Below are 18893 nucleotides of genomic sequence, written 5' to 3' on the forward strand. Positions count from 1 at the left end.
CAATTCCTCCCCACCCCCCCCTTCCTGACCAGAGGAGGCGCTAGTGCAGCGATCATGACACATACCCCATGGCTTCCCACCCACAGCAGACAGGGACTCGCGGAGCTCCACCCCCACGGAGCTTGCTCGAGTATAATGAGCCCTATAGAAGGAGGGGGGAGGGGCCGGGTAGACGAGAGGGGAGAGGAGAGAAGGAGCAGGGAGGGGCAGGCGAGGTGATTATGGGTAAGGGAGGTTGTATGCCTGGGAGAACAGGTAGGTTTTTAGGTGGGATTTGAAGATGGTGAGTGAGGGTGAGTCTGGGACGGGCTGGGGGAGAGAGTTCCAGAGACGGGGGGGGGGGCTTCTCTGGAGAAGGCTCGATCGCCGAAGCTGCCAAGTTTGGCTGGAGGAAGGGTGAGGGGAACAGTGGATGAGGAGCAGAGGGTTCGGGAGGGTCGATGGGCGAGGAGGAGGTCAGGTGTGGGGTATATAAATTGTATATACAATTTAATGTCAGCAGCATGCCATCTCATTTTGATATCGTGTTACTTCCTGCATTTTAGACACAAAATGGCTGCTTTGGGTGTAATGTGAAATAGGCGTATTGAACCCAGGTCTCCACGGTGTCTGATAGGCGAGTGCTTTTGCCTCTATACACTCCCCAGACGGCCCAACACATTGACAGGGCTCAGCCACGGCCACTTGTATTGCTGACGTTCTACCAACAGTTCCATCTCGCAGCATTCAGAACCTCCAGACGCTTGACTTGAGACTTTCCATTGCCACAAGCAGCCGACTCCAAATGAAAGCGTATGTGCACATAGTGTGTACGTGTGTGTATGTGCACATAGTGTGTGTGTATGTGTGTGTGTATGTGCACACAGTGTTCTTTGTCATTTCTCAGAAGTGGAGTCATCTTTCATCACATCTGCCAGTCGGTGCCATTTCCTATTTATCTCCAGGCACGTCCTTTTGTAACACGCTCAATGGATATCATCCATCACACAGGTCGCTGTCAAACCCTGCAGTCTGCATTGATATGCTGCCAAACCCTGCAGTCTGCATTGATATGCTGCCAAACCCTGCAGTCTGCATTGGTATGCTGCCAAACCCTGCAGTCTGCATTCATATGCTGTCAAACCCTGCAGTCTGCATTGATATGCTGCCAAACCCTGCAGTCTGCATATGCTGTCAAACCCTGCAGTCTGCATTGATATGCTGTCAAACCCTGCAGTCTGCATTGATATGCTGTCAAACCCTGCAGTCTGCATTGATATGATGCCAAACCCTGCAGTCTGCATATGCTGCCAAACCCTGCAGTCTGCATTGATATGCTGTCAAACCCTGCAGTCTGCATTGATATGCTGTCACACCCTGCAGTCTGCATTGATATGCTGTCAAACCCTGCAGTCTGCATTGATATGCTGTCACACCCTGCAGTCTGCATTGATATGCTGTCAAACCCTGCAGTCTGCATTGATATGCTGCCAAACCCTGCAGTCTGCATATGCTGCCAAATCCTGCAGTCTGCATTGATATGCTGTCAAACCCTGCAGTCTGCATTGATATGCTGTCAAACCCTGCAGTCTGCATTGATATGCTGTCAAACCCTGCAGGCTGCATTGATATGCTGTCAAACCCTGCAGTCTGCATTGATATGCTGTCAAACCCTGCAGTCTGCATATGCTGTCAAACCCTGCAGTCTGCATTGATATGCTGTCAAACCCTGCAGTCTGCATTGATATGCTGTCAAACCCTGAAGTCTGCATTGATATGCTGTCAAACCCTGCAGTCTGCATTGATATGCTGTCAAACCCTGCAGTCTCCATATGCTGTCAAACCCTGCAGTCTGCATTGATATGCTGTCAAACCCTGCAGTCTGCATTGATATGCTGTCAAACCCTGCAGTCTGCATTCATAGGCTGTCAAACCCTGCAGTCTGCATTGATATGCTGCCAAACCCTGCAGTCTGCATATGGTGTCAAACCCTGCGGTCTGCATATGCTGTCAAACCCTGCAGTCTGCATTGATATGCTGTCAAACCCTGCAGTCTGCATTGATATGCTGTCAAACCCTGCAGTCTGCATTGATATGCTGTCAAACCCTGCAGTCTGCATTGATATGCTGTCAAACCCTGCAGTCTGCATTGATATGCTGTCAAACCCTGCAGTCTGCATTGATATGCTGTGATAGAGCTGTATTCATCTAGATTCCACTGCATTTATCTGTGTGTATCTGTGTGTCCCTGTATGCGTCTGTGCGTGTGCAGTCACAATGAATTCATTAATAAAAAAGAGCTGTGTTAAATACATTCTGAAGGCACAATAAGGCTGCACGTCTCTTCAGCTTTCTCATGGCTGCTCTTTTGATGGGATCATATGATTCTCTTCTTCTGGCATGGCGCCACAGGCTTTGCTATCACTCTGATTGAGCTGGTGATGGCCTGATGGGCCCTTGCTGTGTTTGCTATGAGGTTGTTTTTCAGCCATATGGTCCACTTGCACTTTGTAGCATCTCATCATTTTTCACTGGGGATGTTGATGTGAAGCACTTTGTGATCAAATATTTCTCATAATTGTAATGTCTTTTTTGCGGTTGTATTTGTATTGCATTTTGTCTGACTGCTGCAAAAGATGAAAAGCGAATTTCCGAAAGGACAAATAAACAAACCTAATTAACTAACAAGTGTGTGGTGTGTGTGTGTGTGTGTGTGTGTGTGTGTGTGTGTGTGTGTGTGTGTGTGTGTGTGTGTGTGTGTGTGTGTGTGTGTGTGTGTGTGTGTGTGTGTGTGTGTGTGTGTGTGTTTCATTTGATAGCCGAGCGTGTGCAGCCAGCAGCGGTAGAGTTAGTCATTTTCAGATCTGGCTGCAGGGTCATGGAGACAAAGGCTAGCGATGTCACCTCCCTGCCAGGCTGCATCCTCACCCACCATATCACTATTACTCCTCTCAGGCCCTGTTTACACCAGAACTCTTAAGCCGTTTTCACACATGCCTACAGGAACATTGCCTGTAAATCAATAACGGCTATTTCACACCTGAGGGATCACATATGTAAAAATAGCCGTGAAAGAAGCTGTATTTTGGGGGGCGGGAAAACTCCGATGGTGAAATAAGTTTGCTTGTCACACAATAAATCACACTCGTTTGACTTAAGAGTATGTTGTATGTTGTATCCTTCACATTCGCTAACCAGTCTTTGAACTGAAATCTTTGAAGAAGTTGGGATCCCTGTCGGAGAGAAATAGCCTGGCTGGTTCGATGTTTATCCGTTCACCTGCGTCGCGTTGAAGCACTTTTTACAGACTGGCTTAGTTTGATGTGTCCAGGGGCTTGCCTTCGCTGTCGGCAACGTAAGCAAAATACTTCCACATTTCGCTTCGTGCATCTGCTTTCTCTACAAGCGTTGGGCGGCTTGCGAGACTCTCAGAACAAGCCGCTGCCATTTTCGCTGTGTCTGTCCTGTGTGTCGGGCTGCTGCGGAGGACTGAAGGACTGGCCAGAGAGCGAGCAGAGAGGGGAGGGGGGGAAATCGGCACGCGCACACATGAAGCAGACATACCGCGGTCTTATCACAAGGTTAAAAGTGGTCAAATGTCCGCGATGGCGGGGGCGCGCTTATACCGGAAAACAACTTTCACACGGTAGATTGTAGATTGTCGACAGTCGACTGATTCAGCGGTGGGTTTACTCCCCGTAGCTTCAGTCCCATCAAGGCTGTTTATTGACTCTATTAAAGGGGAGGCATACTGGGTTTTCATGAGATGGTGATTTAATAATTTGATTAATAATATGTCTTTAGGAAAGCGACAGAACCAGCGCCCTGCTGTTTGCTATCTTTATGCGGTATATGTAGTGCAGTCTGTATCTATCTGATGGCAGACAGATACAAGATATTCATACAGGTTGATACTAATACACAATGTCCAGGGACCAAGGTCCAGGGACCTTTACAAGTCAACGCGTTTACAATCTAGGACAATTACAATTTTGATCATAGTTTCACTGTTGTCTCTCGAACTACCTTACAGTTAATGCTGGAGTTCTGGACTAAATCATATCTAACAATACAAAATATTCTCAGATTTGGGTCCGAGAGACAAAATCTGATCAGATGGGGGGGTTTGTGGTCCTAATGTGGACTAAATGAGGGGTCCTTAGAGTTACCCCAACCACATAAAACATGTTGAGAACCACTGGTGTGTAGACTGACATGGTGTAGACTGTCCTGGTGTAGACAGACATGGTGTAGACTGACCTGGGTGTGTGGCAGCGAGGTGCAGCCCATCAGGGAATCGGTTAGGTAGCCGGGGGATTGTAGTGTAGCAGGTGACAGGTCCTCAGGGCTAGCCAGGCCATCTTTCCACTCCTGGAGTACGCACACACACACACACACGCACACGCACGCACACACACACACACACACACACGCACGCACGCACTCACGCACGCACGCACACACACACACACACACACACACACACACACACACACACACACACACACACACACACACACACACACACACACACTCCATCACAACAGGAACAGAGGGCACGTGACATGAGAGAGTTCCTCCAGGCAGAGCCAGCAGTGATGCTGTTATGTAACAGCATCATCACCTGCCATGAGAAGCAGTCCACCATGGGTCAACAGCACATCAAACCTGCGTCTCTGATAGCTGATAGCCATACTGTAAGCTACCTCGTGTAAACAACCCGTGGTCAGGATGGTGGCTTTACTCTGTATTCATAAAAGATAATAACCCTTTTGTCTATTTACCTCAGAACCTGTTGACACAAAGCACCTTGTGATTACAATAGTGTGTGGAATCATTCAAGTTGACTTATGAGGTGGTTCATTTCAAAAAGGAACTTCAACCACAAAGCCAGCAGGCAAAATGTCTTGTTTGTTTAGTTCATGTCCCCCCCCCCCCCCCCTCACGCCCCCCCCCCCCCCCCCCCCCCCCCCCCCCCCCCCCCAAATCATACTTTTTCTACATCAAGGACACCTAAACTGACACATTAGACCACAGACCCCCAATTGATAAGATATTTTCCCAGCATCCCCATCTGATAAGATGTTGGCTTTCCTGACCACTCTCCCACTCTCTTGGCCTGGTGTTGGGGTCATTATTGGTCTTAAGAAGACCTTCAGACCACCAATGCACCTTTTGTCCTTTGTTTGTTTAATGTCGTTTGTCTAACTTGTAACTTGTAACTAAGTTATTTTCTTTTAGTTTGAGTTAATAAATCATTTCACTACTATAACAATATTTCTAGTTAGTTTACCTTTTACTTTGGTGTATGACTCCCCTCATTTGTTACTTCCTTGAGCCAGGTTGTAACAAATGACGGGAGTCATACACCAAAGTAAAAGTGAAAACAATGCAGTAACGTTACATTAAACAAACAGCCAGAACAAAACAATGCACTGGAACTGGAACTACTTCCATAGTGGGGTCCCCGGACCCCACTTTGAGAAGCACCGAGCGAAGCTAAACTTCTCACCAGTTCTCTGTGGGTGACGGGCAGGGTGGTGAGAGGCCCATCGAGCCCAGGGGGGCTGCCCAGATCCTGGCTGTGGCTGTGGGTGTGGTGGGCTGGAAGAGGCGGGGGCTTTCCCTCCAGCTTGCGGACCGTGCGCTCCCCCTTGGCGGTGGCCCCGGCGCTGAGCTTGCGGACAGGGTTGGTCAGCCACTTCTTCAGGGTGCTCACGGAGCGTCTGGAGCCCGGGGAGCTGGGGGCCGAACTGCCCGACGCCTGGGGGGGCAGAGACGCCACAGAGGTGGAGATACTGCCCTCGCTGCCTGCTGCCGAGTACGAGTCTAGAGAGTTGGGGGGGGAGAGGGATAGAAAGAGAGAAGGAAAGAGAGAAGGAGAGAGAGAGAGAGAGAGAGAGAGAGAGAGGTTATTGAAATGTGGAGGTAACGTTACAGCAGACAACTGATAAACAACTGTCTAACATGAATGTATGAATAGAGGAAGACAAAGGGCAGAGTGCACCTAGACTGTGTCTGTGTACCGTTTCACTATCAGGCCTGCACACTCAGTGACTGAATGAATCTATAGACCGGAACAACAGTGCAAACAGACTATTTCCATTTGCTCTAAAGCTAGGAAACAGCTGACTGCCTGCCAAGTGCTGGTCTGTGAGTAGGGAGGGGAATCGAGGACCGGAACCGTTTAGAATTGGTTCGAACCATGTTGACTCAATCCTCTTTCTGGAGTTCTCTCTCCTGATTGGATAAAGTGGGATGGGATACCAGGGAAGTTTCTCTTCTGTTTACCGCAAAGCAGGAGCGAGTGGGAGAACCATGTTACTCACCAAACACTCTATATCAGTGTCACAATGTAGAGCTATTTAACACTTATTTTAACAAAATCATATTGCTTAGAGCAGCTTTAATTGATTGGGAATCAATACAGAATCGCACCGATAAGCAGAATTGATTATTCAATAGCATTAAAATCTGATCAATTCCCATCCCTGTCTGTGAGGAGAGTGGTGCGGGACAGCGAGAGTCTGTCTGAGAGGAGAGTGGTGCGGGACAGCCAGAGTCTGTCTGTGAGGAGAGTGGGGCGGGACAGCGAGAGTCTGTCTGAGAGGAGAGTGGTGCGGGACAGCGAGAGTCTGTCTGTGAGGAGAGTGGTGCAGGACAGCGAGAGTCTGTCTGAGAGGAGAGTGGTGCGGGACAGCGAGAGTCTGTCTGAGAGGAGAGTGGTGCGGGACAGCGAGAGTCTGTCTGTGAGGAGAGTGGTGCAGGACAGCGAGAGTCTGTCTGTGAGGAGAGTGGTGCAGGACAGCGAGAGTCTGTCTGTGAGGAGAGTGGTGCGGGACAGCGAGAGTCTGTCTGTGAGGAGAGAGTGGTGCGGGACAGCGAGAGTCTGTCTGAGAGGAGAGTGGTGCGGGACAGCGAGAGTCTGTCTGTGAGGAGAGTGGTGCGGGACAGCGAGAGTCTGTCTGTGAGGAGAGTGGTGCGGGACAGCAAGAGTCTGTCTGTGAGGAGAGTGGTGCAGGACAGCGAGAGTCTGTCTGAGAGGAGAGTGGTGCAGGACAGCGAGAGTCTGTCTGTGAGGAGAGAGTGGTGCGGGACAGCGAGAGTCTGTCTGAGAGGAGAGTGGTGCGGGACAGCGAGAGTCTGTCTGAGAGGAGAGTGGTGCGGGACAGCGAGAGTCTGTCTGTGAGGAGAGAGTGGTGTGGGACAGCGAGAGTCTGTCTGTGAGGAGAGTGGTGCGGGACAGCGAGAGTCTGTCTGTGAGGAGAGTGGTGCAGGACAGCGAGAGTCTGTCTGTGAGGAGAGTGGTGCAGGACAGCGAGAGTCTGTCTGTGAGGAGAGTGGTGCGGGACAGCGAGAGTCTGTCTGTGAGGAGAGTGGTGCGGGACAGCGAGAGTGGATGGAGGACTGGAAGCAGAAGACACGTCAACACACCAGAGGAGATGAGGAGTGGAAAAAAAATCAAAATAAAGACTGGCTGCAATATAAATAGGCTTTCTCCTCAAACACAGCTGTGCAGCTGTTGGCTGAACCATAAGAGACGCATTGTTCTGTTTAGAATGAGTTCAAGCAGACCATAAGTGTTATATTTGAGACATGCATCAGATCACATGATCAGCACACACACACACACACACACACACACTGATGCGAGGCAGGCGGCGGGGGTCAGGACCAGGACGCTCGAGTTTTGATGTCATGTGACCTCGAGCCTCTGGTGGGGGGGGGCGGGGGATTTGGGGGGCTAGGACTTGAGCACAGTGATGTCACTCACGAGGACATGGGAAGTGAGCTGGGGCTTGGTTGGGACCGGAAGTCCACTTTAATCCTGGCTTGGGGTCTGTTTGTTTTCTCTGTCTTGTCGTCCCTTCCCGCCCCTCCTCACCCACCCAGCCAACCCTTCCTCCTGCCTTCCTCGGGTCCAGAGATAGCTCTCTCTGCCTGGGCTCTTTTATCTATTGTGTGTGTGGCCACAGTTCAGAGCTGCTTCCCATCCATCTCCCTGCCCTGGGCCTGACCTCTGACCCCTGATCACTACAGATGGACAAGTACTCTCCCCTGCTACGTTCTGCTGCCAGACTCTCCCGTCTCCCCTGCTATGACTCTCTGCTGCCAGACTCTCTCCTGCTACCACTCTCTGCTGCCAGACTCTCTCCTGCTACGTTCTGCTGCCAGACTCTCTCCTGCTACCACTCTCTGCTGCCAGACTCTCTCCTGCTACGACTCTGTGCTGCCAGACTCTCTCCTGCTACCACTCTGTGCTGCCAGACTCTCTCCTACTACCACTCTCTGCTGCCAGACTCTCTCCTGCTACCACTCTCTGCTGCCAGACTCTCTCCTGCTACGACTCTGTGCTGCCAGACTCTCTCCTGCTACCACTCTGTGCTGCCAGACTCTCTCCTACTACCACTCTCTGCTGCCAGACTCTCTCCTACTACCACTCTCTGCTGCCAGACTCTCTCCTGCTACCACTCTCTGCTGCCAGACACTCTCCTGCTACCACTCTCTGCTGCCAGACTCTCTCCTGCTACCACTCTCTGCTGCCAGACTCTCTCCTGCTACCACTCTCTGCTGCCAGACTCTCTCCTGCTACCACTCTCTGCTGCCAGACTCTCTCCTGCTACGTTCTGCTGCCAGACTCTCTCCTGCTACCACTCTCTGCTGCCAGACTCTCTCCTGCTACCACTCTCTGCTGCCAGACTCTCTCCTGCTACGACTCTCTGTCTCACTTTTCATGTATGTATTTTTAAGATTGTGTTTTTTTTAAGACAATTTTTTTTGCCTATGGAAGCTGTGTCATAGCTCTTTTTTTTTAAATTCTCAATTCCACGGTTCTGTCCGGTTTTCCGGCAGTGCCAAAAGATACTTGCCAACGGGGCCCGAACACCTTTTGTGGGGGAACCGTGTGTTTGTTAGAGGATTGAAGAAAGAAGGATGTGTGGAGCACAGATCCAGATCCTTCTTTCTTCATTCACTGATGGTCCCTGTTCTGAAGAGGCACCGGTTTGCAAGGTCCGTCAGCTGCTGAAGCCAGGATTTCCCTCTTTGTTAGAGGACTGTCCTCATTTCAGTGTGTTATTGAGACACACAGAGAGATCTTATCGCAGCACAACAGTAGGACGTGGCCTGCTCAGTAAAGCCATGCTGGGCGTGTGGCCCATGTTTAAAAGTGATTGAGTTTTTCCACACTTTCTTCATCCAATTAATGTCCCTCTGAAATACAATGGTGGCCTGTGTTCCCATCGATGAGGAGGAGGTATGTCATAAAGAGAAGAAGTCCCCCACTGTCCATTGTGAAAGCTGCGGGCAGAGACAGTAGTGTTTGAGAGATGGCTATTTATTTTATTTTATTTTATTCGTTTATTTGGATGGGACAGTGCAAAATTAATGAACACAGAAACCACAGAACAGATAGTAAAACCTGGAACATAGTAAAAGTGTAAAAATTGCCGGATTTAGCATGAGGCTAATTTCCATCCGTTGTCCCATAAAACATAAAACACAAAAAACAGAGCGTAAAATGTAGAACAGAATAAAAACATACATAAAACATAGGTAGCAGCAGTACACTCTAAAACTACGTAAAACATAAGTAACAACAAAACACTTTAAAATACATGGCAGCAATTACACTTAGAAAAATAAAAATACATAATAATAATACACACAAAAAGAGAAGAAAAACATACTACCTGTGGACACATGACTGGTTTGTTTTCAGCCATTTTTTAAGTCCACCTTTAAAAGCGGCAAGGGTGGGGCTGTCCCTTATGGAGACGGGGAGACTATTCCATGTTTGGCTGCCTTTTATCGATAGGACATTTTGACCAAATGTGGTCATTCTGCGATGGACCTTACAATCACCTCTAACCTCAGGGCAACCTCAGAGCTAACCTCAGAGCAAAACAACTCACCGCCATGAACTCACGTTGCCCCCAGCACACATCCTTCACATTCATGATGGAATAGACTTTTTAAAGACCCCCAACTGGTAACTGTCTTACCCCCTTTCACCTATCTCCAGCATGTCTTGCCATATTTTACAGGCATTTTGTGTGTGTGTGTGTGTGTGTGTGTGTGTGTGTGTGTGTGTGTGTGTGTGTGTGTGTGTGTGTGTGTGATCCCCCTCCTCCACATGAAAGACTGGAGCGTGTAAGGAGATCTGAGCCTGGCAGGATGGGGGGATGAACGGAGGGAAGAGAGGACTAGAGAGAGAAAGAGAGAGAGAGAGGGAGAGGGAGAGCAGAGGGGGACAAAGAGGGGAGAAGCCTGCCTCCTGGGGGGATGGAAGGAAACTTTGAACAAACAGTGGACGGGTGCGTAGACAGAGAGACGACACAAAAAAGAAACAGTAACTTGAGTTCAAGCGTATAGCTGCTCTGCGTGAAGATGTGAGAAGGAGAAGACAATAGGATGTCAGAAACATCTCAAAGCCGCCATGTTTATGGTCTGGTGGGAAAACCCCAGGCGATGCATGATGGCACCATCTCTGTATTGTAAGGGATGAGAATGATGCTGAGGACATGCGATATGTATCAAGTCAGCCCCAGCTCCTCTGACCCTAACAAGGGCCAGGCCCATCAGGCTTGTGTTTCCCAGGTCACGGTTCAGGGGTGAAGGTGCACAGGCACAGCCAGGAACACCGCGGCTAACCATCTCCAGACATCAGTGGAGATAGCTTATCAAGGCATGGGGGGGGGGGAGAGCAGCCCCCCCCCCCCACCCAGCATCAGATCTCAGCCTTCAAACAAATTGGACATGGTGGCCAAGCTCTGTATTGCAAGTCACGTGACGCCCTGCGACCCAAAAAATGTCCATCCACATACATGGGGAAAGAAGCAGCTGTAAAAAAGTAATCTGGGTATCACTCAAAGTGAAAAATGCCCCATTGAGTGCTACTTCCTTGTTAGGGTAAAAAGAGGTTGACTTGGTCAAACCAATCTATTCAGCTAGAATCAGAATCAGGAGAGACCAGAGAACATTTCACTTGGACCAAAACTATTTATAAGGATTTTTCTTTTTAATGTCTATTGGAAAATGAATGGGGAATGAACTCCTTTAGGTCCCATGCCAAACCCGGAAGAGGGCGTGACTTATGCACCCGATTGCCCCCGGAAAGCTTCAGAGATTGAGTCTCTGTATTGTTGTTGTGAAACCTTTGCACAAGCCACGACAAGCATGTTATGTGCAATAGCTTTTTTACAGGAACGCTGAGGATAATTGTACAATGCCGAGTGAGATTATGAGATTATATGAGATTATAATGTGCTCCCTCTCTCCCCACGCATGGCAACATAAGAGGAGTTGATAGCAGTATTATGCACCTCCTACACGGTGGAAAAAAGCCTCCCACTCGCCCTCTGTCTTGCTGCACGCTGCGACATTCATCTCCATAACGGTACTTCTGAGAACAGATGAGTCCAGGCGGCTGATTGTGTTCCTGCAGGCTGACTTTATTGTTCATGTATTTCATAATGAACAGCTGAGAGCAGCCGGGCTGCAGCAGCATGGCATGAAGCTGGCCTGAGCTGTGCTGATCGCTTCATGCTGGACAAACACCAAACACCCACTCTCTGTCTGAGAGCCAGCAGCTCAACATGTTTCTGCTGCGCAACGCAACTTTACAAGCCAGTGGATGTGGCTTTCTGCTGCAAAGTATTTCCAGACTTTGTCTTGATGTTTGCCACCCTCGACACCCTCGAGTTTGATATTAGCCGCACCCCTCGGGGGGTTTGATATTGGCCCCCCCCCAGAGGGCAGTTTGAGAAGGCACCACCCTCGACAGGGGAGTTTGATATTACCCCCCCCCCCCCAGAGGCCAGCTTGAGAGGGGCTGAGAATTATGTGCCTGACTTAAAAGAAACAAAAGGAGCTCATTTATCCATGCTGTAATTGGGTTGCATACATTACAGTGCTTCTCAAAGTGGGGTCTGTGGCCACTGGACCCCCAGGGGTCCTTGCGGGGGTTCCAGGGGTCCCCCACCTAAAAGAGAACTATTTTAATTCCATCCATAAGTGACACAATGCCAGAATGTATGACTATTGTTTTGGTCTTACACTTTCTGTAATAAAACAACCAAAAGCAACAATCTTATCAGATGGTGTCCCTGCTGGGACAAAATGTTATCAATGGGGCTCCATCTAATTTGTCTGTTTAGGGGTCCGACATGAAACACTTTGAGAACGACTGGTATACATCATTATCTACAATCTCATTCCGTTCTTGTATTTGCACTGTTGAACACGTTTTTATTGCCCGTTATCAAGCTATTCACTCCATGTCTGGTCTTATCATTTGATGTTTCTCTGGTAAATATCGTAGTAATTTCCAGCGTATTTATTTTCATTGTTTGTTTTCTCCACGTGGCTTTACTGTCAGCTCTGTCTGCACACCAAATGTCTCTTATGGGAGAAAAGAGTTGAATTGCAATTGAATTGAATTATCCAGTGACCACTTCTGACCCAGCTTGTCTGATCACCCGGGAAGGGAAAACATCTGATATGCTTATTCTTTGCGAAGGTCTCAATGTTTTGATTTGGATATGATTGAATCAGAGGTATAGTTAACATTTCCTGACCATTCATGTCTGAAGCTGCAAATTCCCGGGAAAGAAAATAGTGTAAGGGTCAGGTCAGCCATCGAGGCGACGCATGCAGGCTCTGCTGATGTGGATGGATGTGCTGTAAGTGATAGGTCCCGCTGAAGAAGTTGGGTCCAGGTTCCCGTTATCGATCAGCTGATCAGTGAGTGCTGAATCAGGCTAAAAGCGTCGGCTGTAATGGACCAAACGTGACCACAGCTGCTGCACTCTCTCTCTCTCTCTCTCCATCCCCATGCTGCTCTCTCTCTCTCTCTCTCTCTCTCTCCATCCCCACGCTGCTCTCTCTCTCTCTCTCTCTCTCTCCATCCATCCCCACGCTGCTCTCTCTCTCCATCCCCACACTGCTCTCTCTCTCTCTCTCTCTCTCTCTCCATCCCCACGCTGCTCTCTCTCTCTCTCCATCCCCACGCTGCTCTCTCTCTCTCTCTCTCCATCCCCACGCTTCTCTCTCTCTCTCCATCCCCACGCTGCTCTCTCTCTCTCTCTCTCTCTCTCTCCCTCTCTCTCTCTCTCTCTCTCCATCCCCACGCTGCTCTCTCTCTCTCTCTCTCTCCATCCCCACGCTGCTCTCTCTCTCTCTCTCTCTCTCTCTCTCTCTCTCTCCATCCCCATGCCTCCCGGGACCATAGAGGCAATTTAGGCATCACTGAGCCTGGCACCAACACACACAGACAGACACAAAGCTGCATACACACTGACACACACACACACACACACACACACACACACACACACACACACACACACACACACACACACACACACACACACACACACACACACACACACACACACACACACACACACACACACACACACACACACACACACACACACACACACACATATTTCTCTGATACTTGGCCAATTCCCCCTGTCCCAGTCGTTGCTCCGCCCCCTTGGCCAATCTAATAATAGTGAGGTTTCATACCACATTTCAATCAGAAGGCCGCCATATTCGCATAACCTGATCAGCCCGTGACGTCAGTCAAGTTTAAGTATGACATCAGTTATGACATCAGTTCATCCTAGCGAGGGTTCTACGTCACCTCCCTCTCTGGTGGATCATAGCAGCAGCTGGCATCACAGCTGTTCATCATCTCCTCTGAAGCTGTTGTTTCTCCCCACCCACCTCCCCAGTCCACCACCAACGAGTCTTGACTCCCGAAGAATCCTCTCTATCCTAGCCTATTCAGATGCCCTCCTCTCACCTCAAGAGGAGCGCCACCTGACAAGGGAGTCATACGCCAAAGTAGATGCCATGCTTGCCATTTGCTAAATAAAGCCGCTTGTTAAATCTTACCGACTGGCCTCTCAGGATTAAAATAAAAAACACTAGCTCCAGCTGAGTCTGAGTCTAATACTGTATTCCACACAACTCGCATTTTCTCTAGTTGTGTTCCCACTGTTTTTAACTCTGAGTTCACACCTGTTTTTAACTCTTGACTAATTTGTTTTTAACTCTTGAGTTACACAGCTAATTTCATTGGTAAAACAGCTGTTAAATTCAACATAGGCTATTGCTCTAATCAGAGCGAAATCTAAACAATATACACACAGTGCATAATTACACCTCAAATTAGCTCCACAGACACTTTGATGACATCAACTCGGACAAACTGGAGCTCTGAAATGATACCCGAATTTCCCTCCTGTAAAGTCCGACCTCGACGCCGGTTCAATTCATTTTTGACAGGTCGGGGTTCGTTTTTAGAGACTGTTGAAGCTGCCAGTCAAATGCAGCACCTCAGAGATCACAGCGGGGGGGTCTGAGAGGGGGGGAGTCAGCACCTCAGAGATCACAGCAGGGGGTCTGAGAGGGGGGGAGTCAGCACCTCAGAGATCACAGCAGGGGGTCTGAGAGGGCGGAGTCAGCACCTCAGAGATCACAGCAGGGGGTCTGAGAGGGGGGGAATCCACGCAGCAGGTCACCCTGTGTGTCATGCCCAGCTGTCACTCTCAGTGTGCGCAGCATGCTTATCCTCTCTCTCCTCGCTCTCTTACAGTGTCTCTCTCTCACCACCACCAGCGACCTGCTCCTCTGCTCCTGAGCACAGGGCTCTGCTTGTATATTACATTTCAGCCACTCAGAGGAAATGGACACTCTTTCCCATCAAGCAGCAGCAGCAGGGCTCAGGCCGCACTCAGACACTCAGAGACACAGCCTGAAAGAGCTGGGAGACACGTGACGCAGGCACTCAGAGACGCAGCCTGAAAGAGCTGGGAGACACTCAGACACTCAGAGACACAGCCTGAAAGAGCTGGGAGACAGGCAGGCACTCAGAGACACAGCCTGAAAGAGCTGGGAGACACTCAGACACTCAGAGACACAGCCTGAAAGAGCTGGGAGACACGCAGACACTCAGAGACACAGCCTGAAAGAGCTGGGAGACACGCAGACACTCAGAGACGCAGCCTGAAAGAGCTGGGAGACACGCAGGCACTCAGAGACACAGCCTGAAAGAGCTGGGAGACACTCAGACACTCAGAGACACAGCCTGAAAGAGCTGGGAGACACTCAGACACTCAGAGACACAGCCTGAAAGAGCTGGGAGACACTCAGACACTCAGAGACACAGCCTGAAAGAGCTGGGAGACACTCAGACACTCAGAGACACAGCCTGAAAGAGCTGGGAGACACTCAGACACTCAGAGACACAGCCTGAAAGAGCTGGGAGACACGCAGGCACTCAGCACCTGCAGCACAACATGACCAGAAACCCTCCACGCGTCCTGTGCTCAACCTTCATACTATTTTACTGTATGAAATCCTATTGAATAAATGTCAGCTGTAATCCTCACACAACTTGAGCCCACCCCCCCATCACCACTGGCCTATATTAAGTTATTAAAGTTAAAGTTAAAGTTAAAGTTAAGATGGTTTTGCAGACACGCAAAATGCCAATGTTTTATTCTGGAGACTGGCAGGGCAGGGCAGGGCAGGGCAGGCAGGGCAGGACAGGGCAGGGCAGGGCAGGGCAGGCAGGACAGGGCAGGGCAGGCAGGGCAGGGCAGGCAGGGCAGGGCAGGGCAGGGCAGGACAGGGCAGGGCAGGGCAGGGCAGGCAGGGCAGGGCAGGCAGGGCAGGACAGGGCAGGGCAGGGCAGGGCAGGGCAGGCAGGACAGGGCAGGGCAGGCAGGGCAGGGCAGGCAGGCAGGGCAGGCAGGCAGGACAGGGCAGGCAGGGCAGGGCAGGGCAGGCAGGACAGGGCAGGGCAGGGAAGGGCAGGGAAGGGCAGGGCAGGGCAGGGCAGGCAGGGCAGGGCAGGGAAGGGCAGGCAGGACAGGGCAGGGCAGGGAAGGGCAGGGCAGGGCAGGGCAGGGCAGGGCAGGGAAGGGAAGGGCAGGGCAGGCAGGACAGGGCAGGGCAGGGAAGGGCAGGGCAGGCAGGACAGGGCAGGGCAGGGCAGGACAGGCAGGCAGGACAGGGCAGGGCAGGACAGGGCAGGGCAGGGTTTACACCCCCTGCCCTGGGATGATCACACCGCTGATCTACCTCTGGTGCAATGTCCCAAAGCTGCTGAGCACAGCACAAGTCCAACATGCACAACCCAATGCGTCTGCCTGCTTGTCTGCCTGCCTGTCTGTCTGTCTGCCTGCCTGTCTGTCTGTGTGCCTGCCTGTCTGTCTGTGTGCCTGTCTGCTTGTCTGCCTGCCTGTCTGTCTGTGTGCCCGTCTGTCTGCCTGCCTGTCTGTCTGTCTGTGTGCCCGTCTGTCTGGCCCAGAAGACAGTGAGAGGGGAGGAAAGGAAAATTTCCCTTCTCTTCTCTTCTGATGTGATCATGATTTGAGCTTCTCTGGACTTCAACTAAATGCTCTTTAGAATTCTCTTCTCTTCCCTCCTCTTGACAACGGTGGTTAGAGTGAGCAACTGAGCCTCCAGTACAACTTTCAGAAATCCCTCTTTAATTAGCAAGAGAGATTAGCAAGCTAGGACTTCCTCTAAACCAAGGAATGTGTTGCGGTGGTGTACATCTGACTGAACAGAAGAAAGAGCCAGGGAGAAGCTGGGAGGTGGCGAACAGGTGAGCGGTACATGAAGGTTCAGCTGGAGGAGGGGAGATGATGGCAGCTGCATCAGAGTAGAGGAGGAGACAGTGAAGGAGAGAAGTGAGCCAGGTCTTCTGCTGCGTTGTAAATATACTGAAGTGCCCATAAGCACCAGCCTCATCACATGCATAGACATGAGCTGGAGAGAATCAATGTCACAACAAGGCTCACAAGCATGTACGCAATGGCACAAGTGTGTGTGTGTGTGTGTGTGTGTGTGTGTGTGTGTGTGTGTGTGTGTGTGTGTGTGTGTTTTTGCGAGAACGGCTGAATTGTCTGGCGAGACTGCAGTCAGACAGACAGGAGAACAGTGATTTCCTGTCCTCGTAATGACCTACTTTAGACAGGCACACACACACACACACACACACACACACACACACACACACACACACACACACACACACACACACACACACACACACACAAACACATACACACACACAATGAAATATGTGTGGTCGACAGACTCAAGGGACTCACAATCAAGCCATCATGAACTCTCCATGGTGAGCCATAGCTTAGCGGTGCTCTCAGACAGACTGCTGTCTGTGGCATATTCCTGATCAGTGGAAGTCAGTGAAACAGTCAGTCAGACACTTCTCCTGATGAGGGTTTATGATGGACAGATCTAAACTAGTGTAACTGCCTGTCAAAATCAGGTCACCCTGGCTGGGCAGAGCGTGCATATTGCATTTCCAGTGGTTACGGTTGTGCATTTTCATCGTCCCAGACTGCCTGCTGCTGACATAATGTGTCTATCTTCTCAGCCAAGACTTCAAGTCATCCACCAGCAACGTCTTTCCATGTGATCTGATCTGACTGAGTAAAGGAGGCCATCAGCATGAGTGGGCAGAGGAGATCTTACTTCAGACTCTGGTGGTTTTGGTTCCACCGCTGCCAATGTGAGGCTGGAAGCACATTGTGGTTAGCAGCAGTAGGACTGAAAAGCTCCAAGCCAACCATTCCACTAGAAGCAGCCAGGTCCAGAATATAGCCAGGCCCACTGGCACCAACAGCATGCAGCATATATCTCCCCTTCCTCTGTGTGTGTGTGTGTGTGTGTGTGTGTGTGTGGGGGCAGGGTGTGTGACTGATGGCTACTATATTCCCATATTCCCCATAGGTGTGGCAGATGGTAACCTTCATGTTGGCCCTGCTGAGCTCGGGATAAACATTATTGATCACTATTGATCGGTTAAGGGGCCAAATCACTCACTGTTGACATGGTCATGAACACAGGCTGCTGATGCCGAGTGTTTACACCTTGTTGTTCTCTGGCTCACAAACGACACAATGGTATTAGTATTCATGTGTGTGTGTGTGTGTGTGAGTGTGTGTGTGTGTGTGTGTGTGTGTGTGTGTGTGTGTGTGTGTGTGTGTGTGTGTGTGTGTTGATGGTATTAGTATTCATGTGTGTGTGTGGTAACACAACAAATGGGCGTTGAAAAAGTTGCCCTGATTCTATTTTCAAGTTTATTTATTATAGTCCTAGTTCACAGACAGGTCTCAAAGAGGTTAAGAGAAAATAGTCTAGATCTATCTAACTAAACACAATGAAAAAACTGAGGAAGAGAGAGAGAGAGAGAGAGAGAGAGAGAGAGAGAGAGAGAGAGAGAGAGAGAGAGAGAGAGAGAGAGAGAGAGAGAATGAGAATGCAAGCAAGAAAAACACGACAGACTAGGGTTAGCGTTAGATTTGAGCCAGGCAAACAATCTAACTATTCTACAGCCTAACCTGCTCTAGCCATGACCCTAACAACCCTAACAACTTCTATCAAACCAGCGACACAACAGGGCAAACATCTAGCTCAGTGCTTCACTCACTTTTCACGTCAAGGACCCCTAAATTGACACAAGGATCGAATTAGTGCAAAAATAAATCATTCCCCCTTTTTGCTAGGGACCCCCTGGAACGCACTCAAGGGCCCCTGGGGTTCCGATCTAGTTAATCTATTCTACAGCATAACCTACTGCCTAACCTATAACCTAAACCTACACTGGCATCCCTCAGCATTGACCTTGACTGCCTTGGTCACAGCATCCAGCCCCCCCCCCTAAATGCACAAACACACCCAGGAAAACCTTAACAGGAACAAAATGGAGAAACAAAATGGAGCCCCACTTCGATAGGGCTGAGGTGCAATAGAGTACCGCAGGCAGGGATGATGTATTTTTGTAGGCTTTATCCAGAAATCACCGCCATTTGGTTCTTCAGTGGAAAGGTCTATGGGCTTTTAGAATGGAGATTTCACTTAAAGAC

At 49.9% G+C, this 18893-nt stretch overlaps 1 protein-coding gene across 3 annotated transcripts in view; it reads right to left on the bottom strand.

Annotated features, from left to right (window-relative positions):
- The window catches only part of arhgef25a (Rho guanine nucleotide exchange factor (GEF) 25a), a 61946-nt gene that overhangs the window by 24839 nt on the left and 18214 nt on the right, over positions 1 to 18893 (bottom strand). For all 3 annotated transcript variants that reach the window (XM_083641996.1, XM_083641995.1, XM_083641994.1), the window contains exons 2-3: positions 5492 to 5808; positions 4240 to 4350 (exon numbers count right to left, since the gene is read on the bottom strand). In XM_083641996.1, coding sequence (XP_083498122.1) covers positions 4240 to 4350; positions 5492 to 5808 — 428 coding nt within the window. The remainder of the gene's footprint in view (positions 1 to 4239; positions 4351 to 5491; positions 5809 to 18893) is intronic.

Source organism: Poromitra crassiceps, assembly GCF_964638095.1.
Source record: "Poromitra crassiceps genome assembly, chromosome: 8".
Lineage (NCBI taxonomy): Eukaryota > Metazoa > Chordata > Actinopteri > Beryciformes > Melamphaidae > Poromitra > Poromitra crassiceps.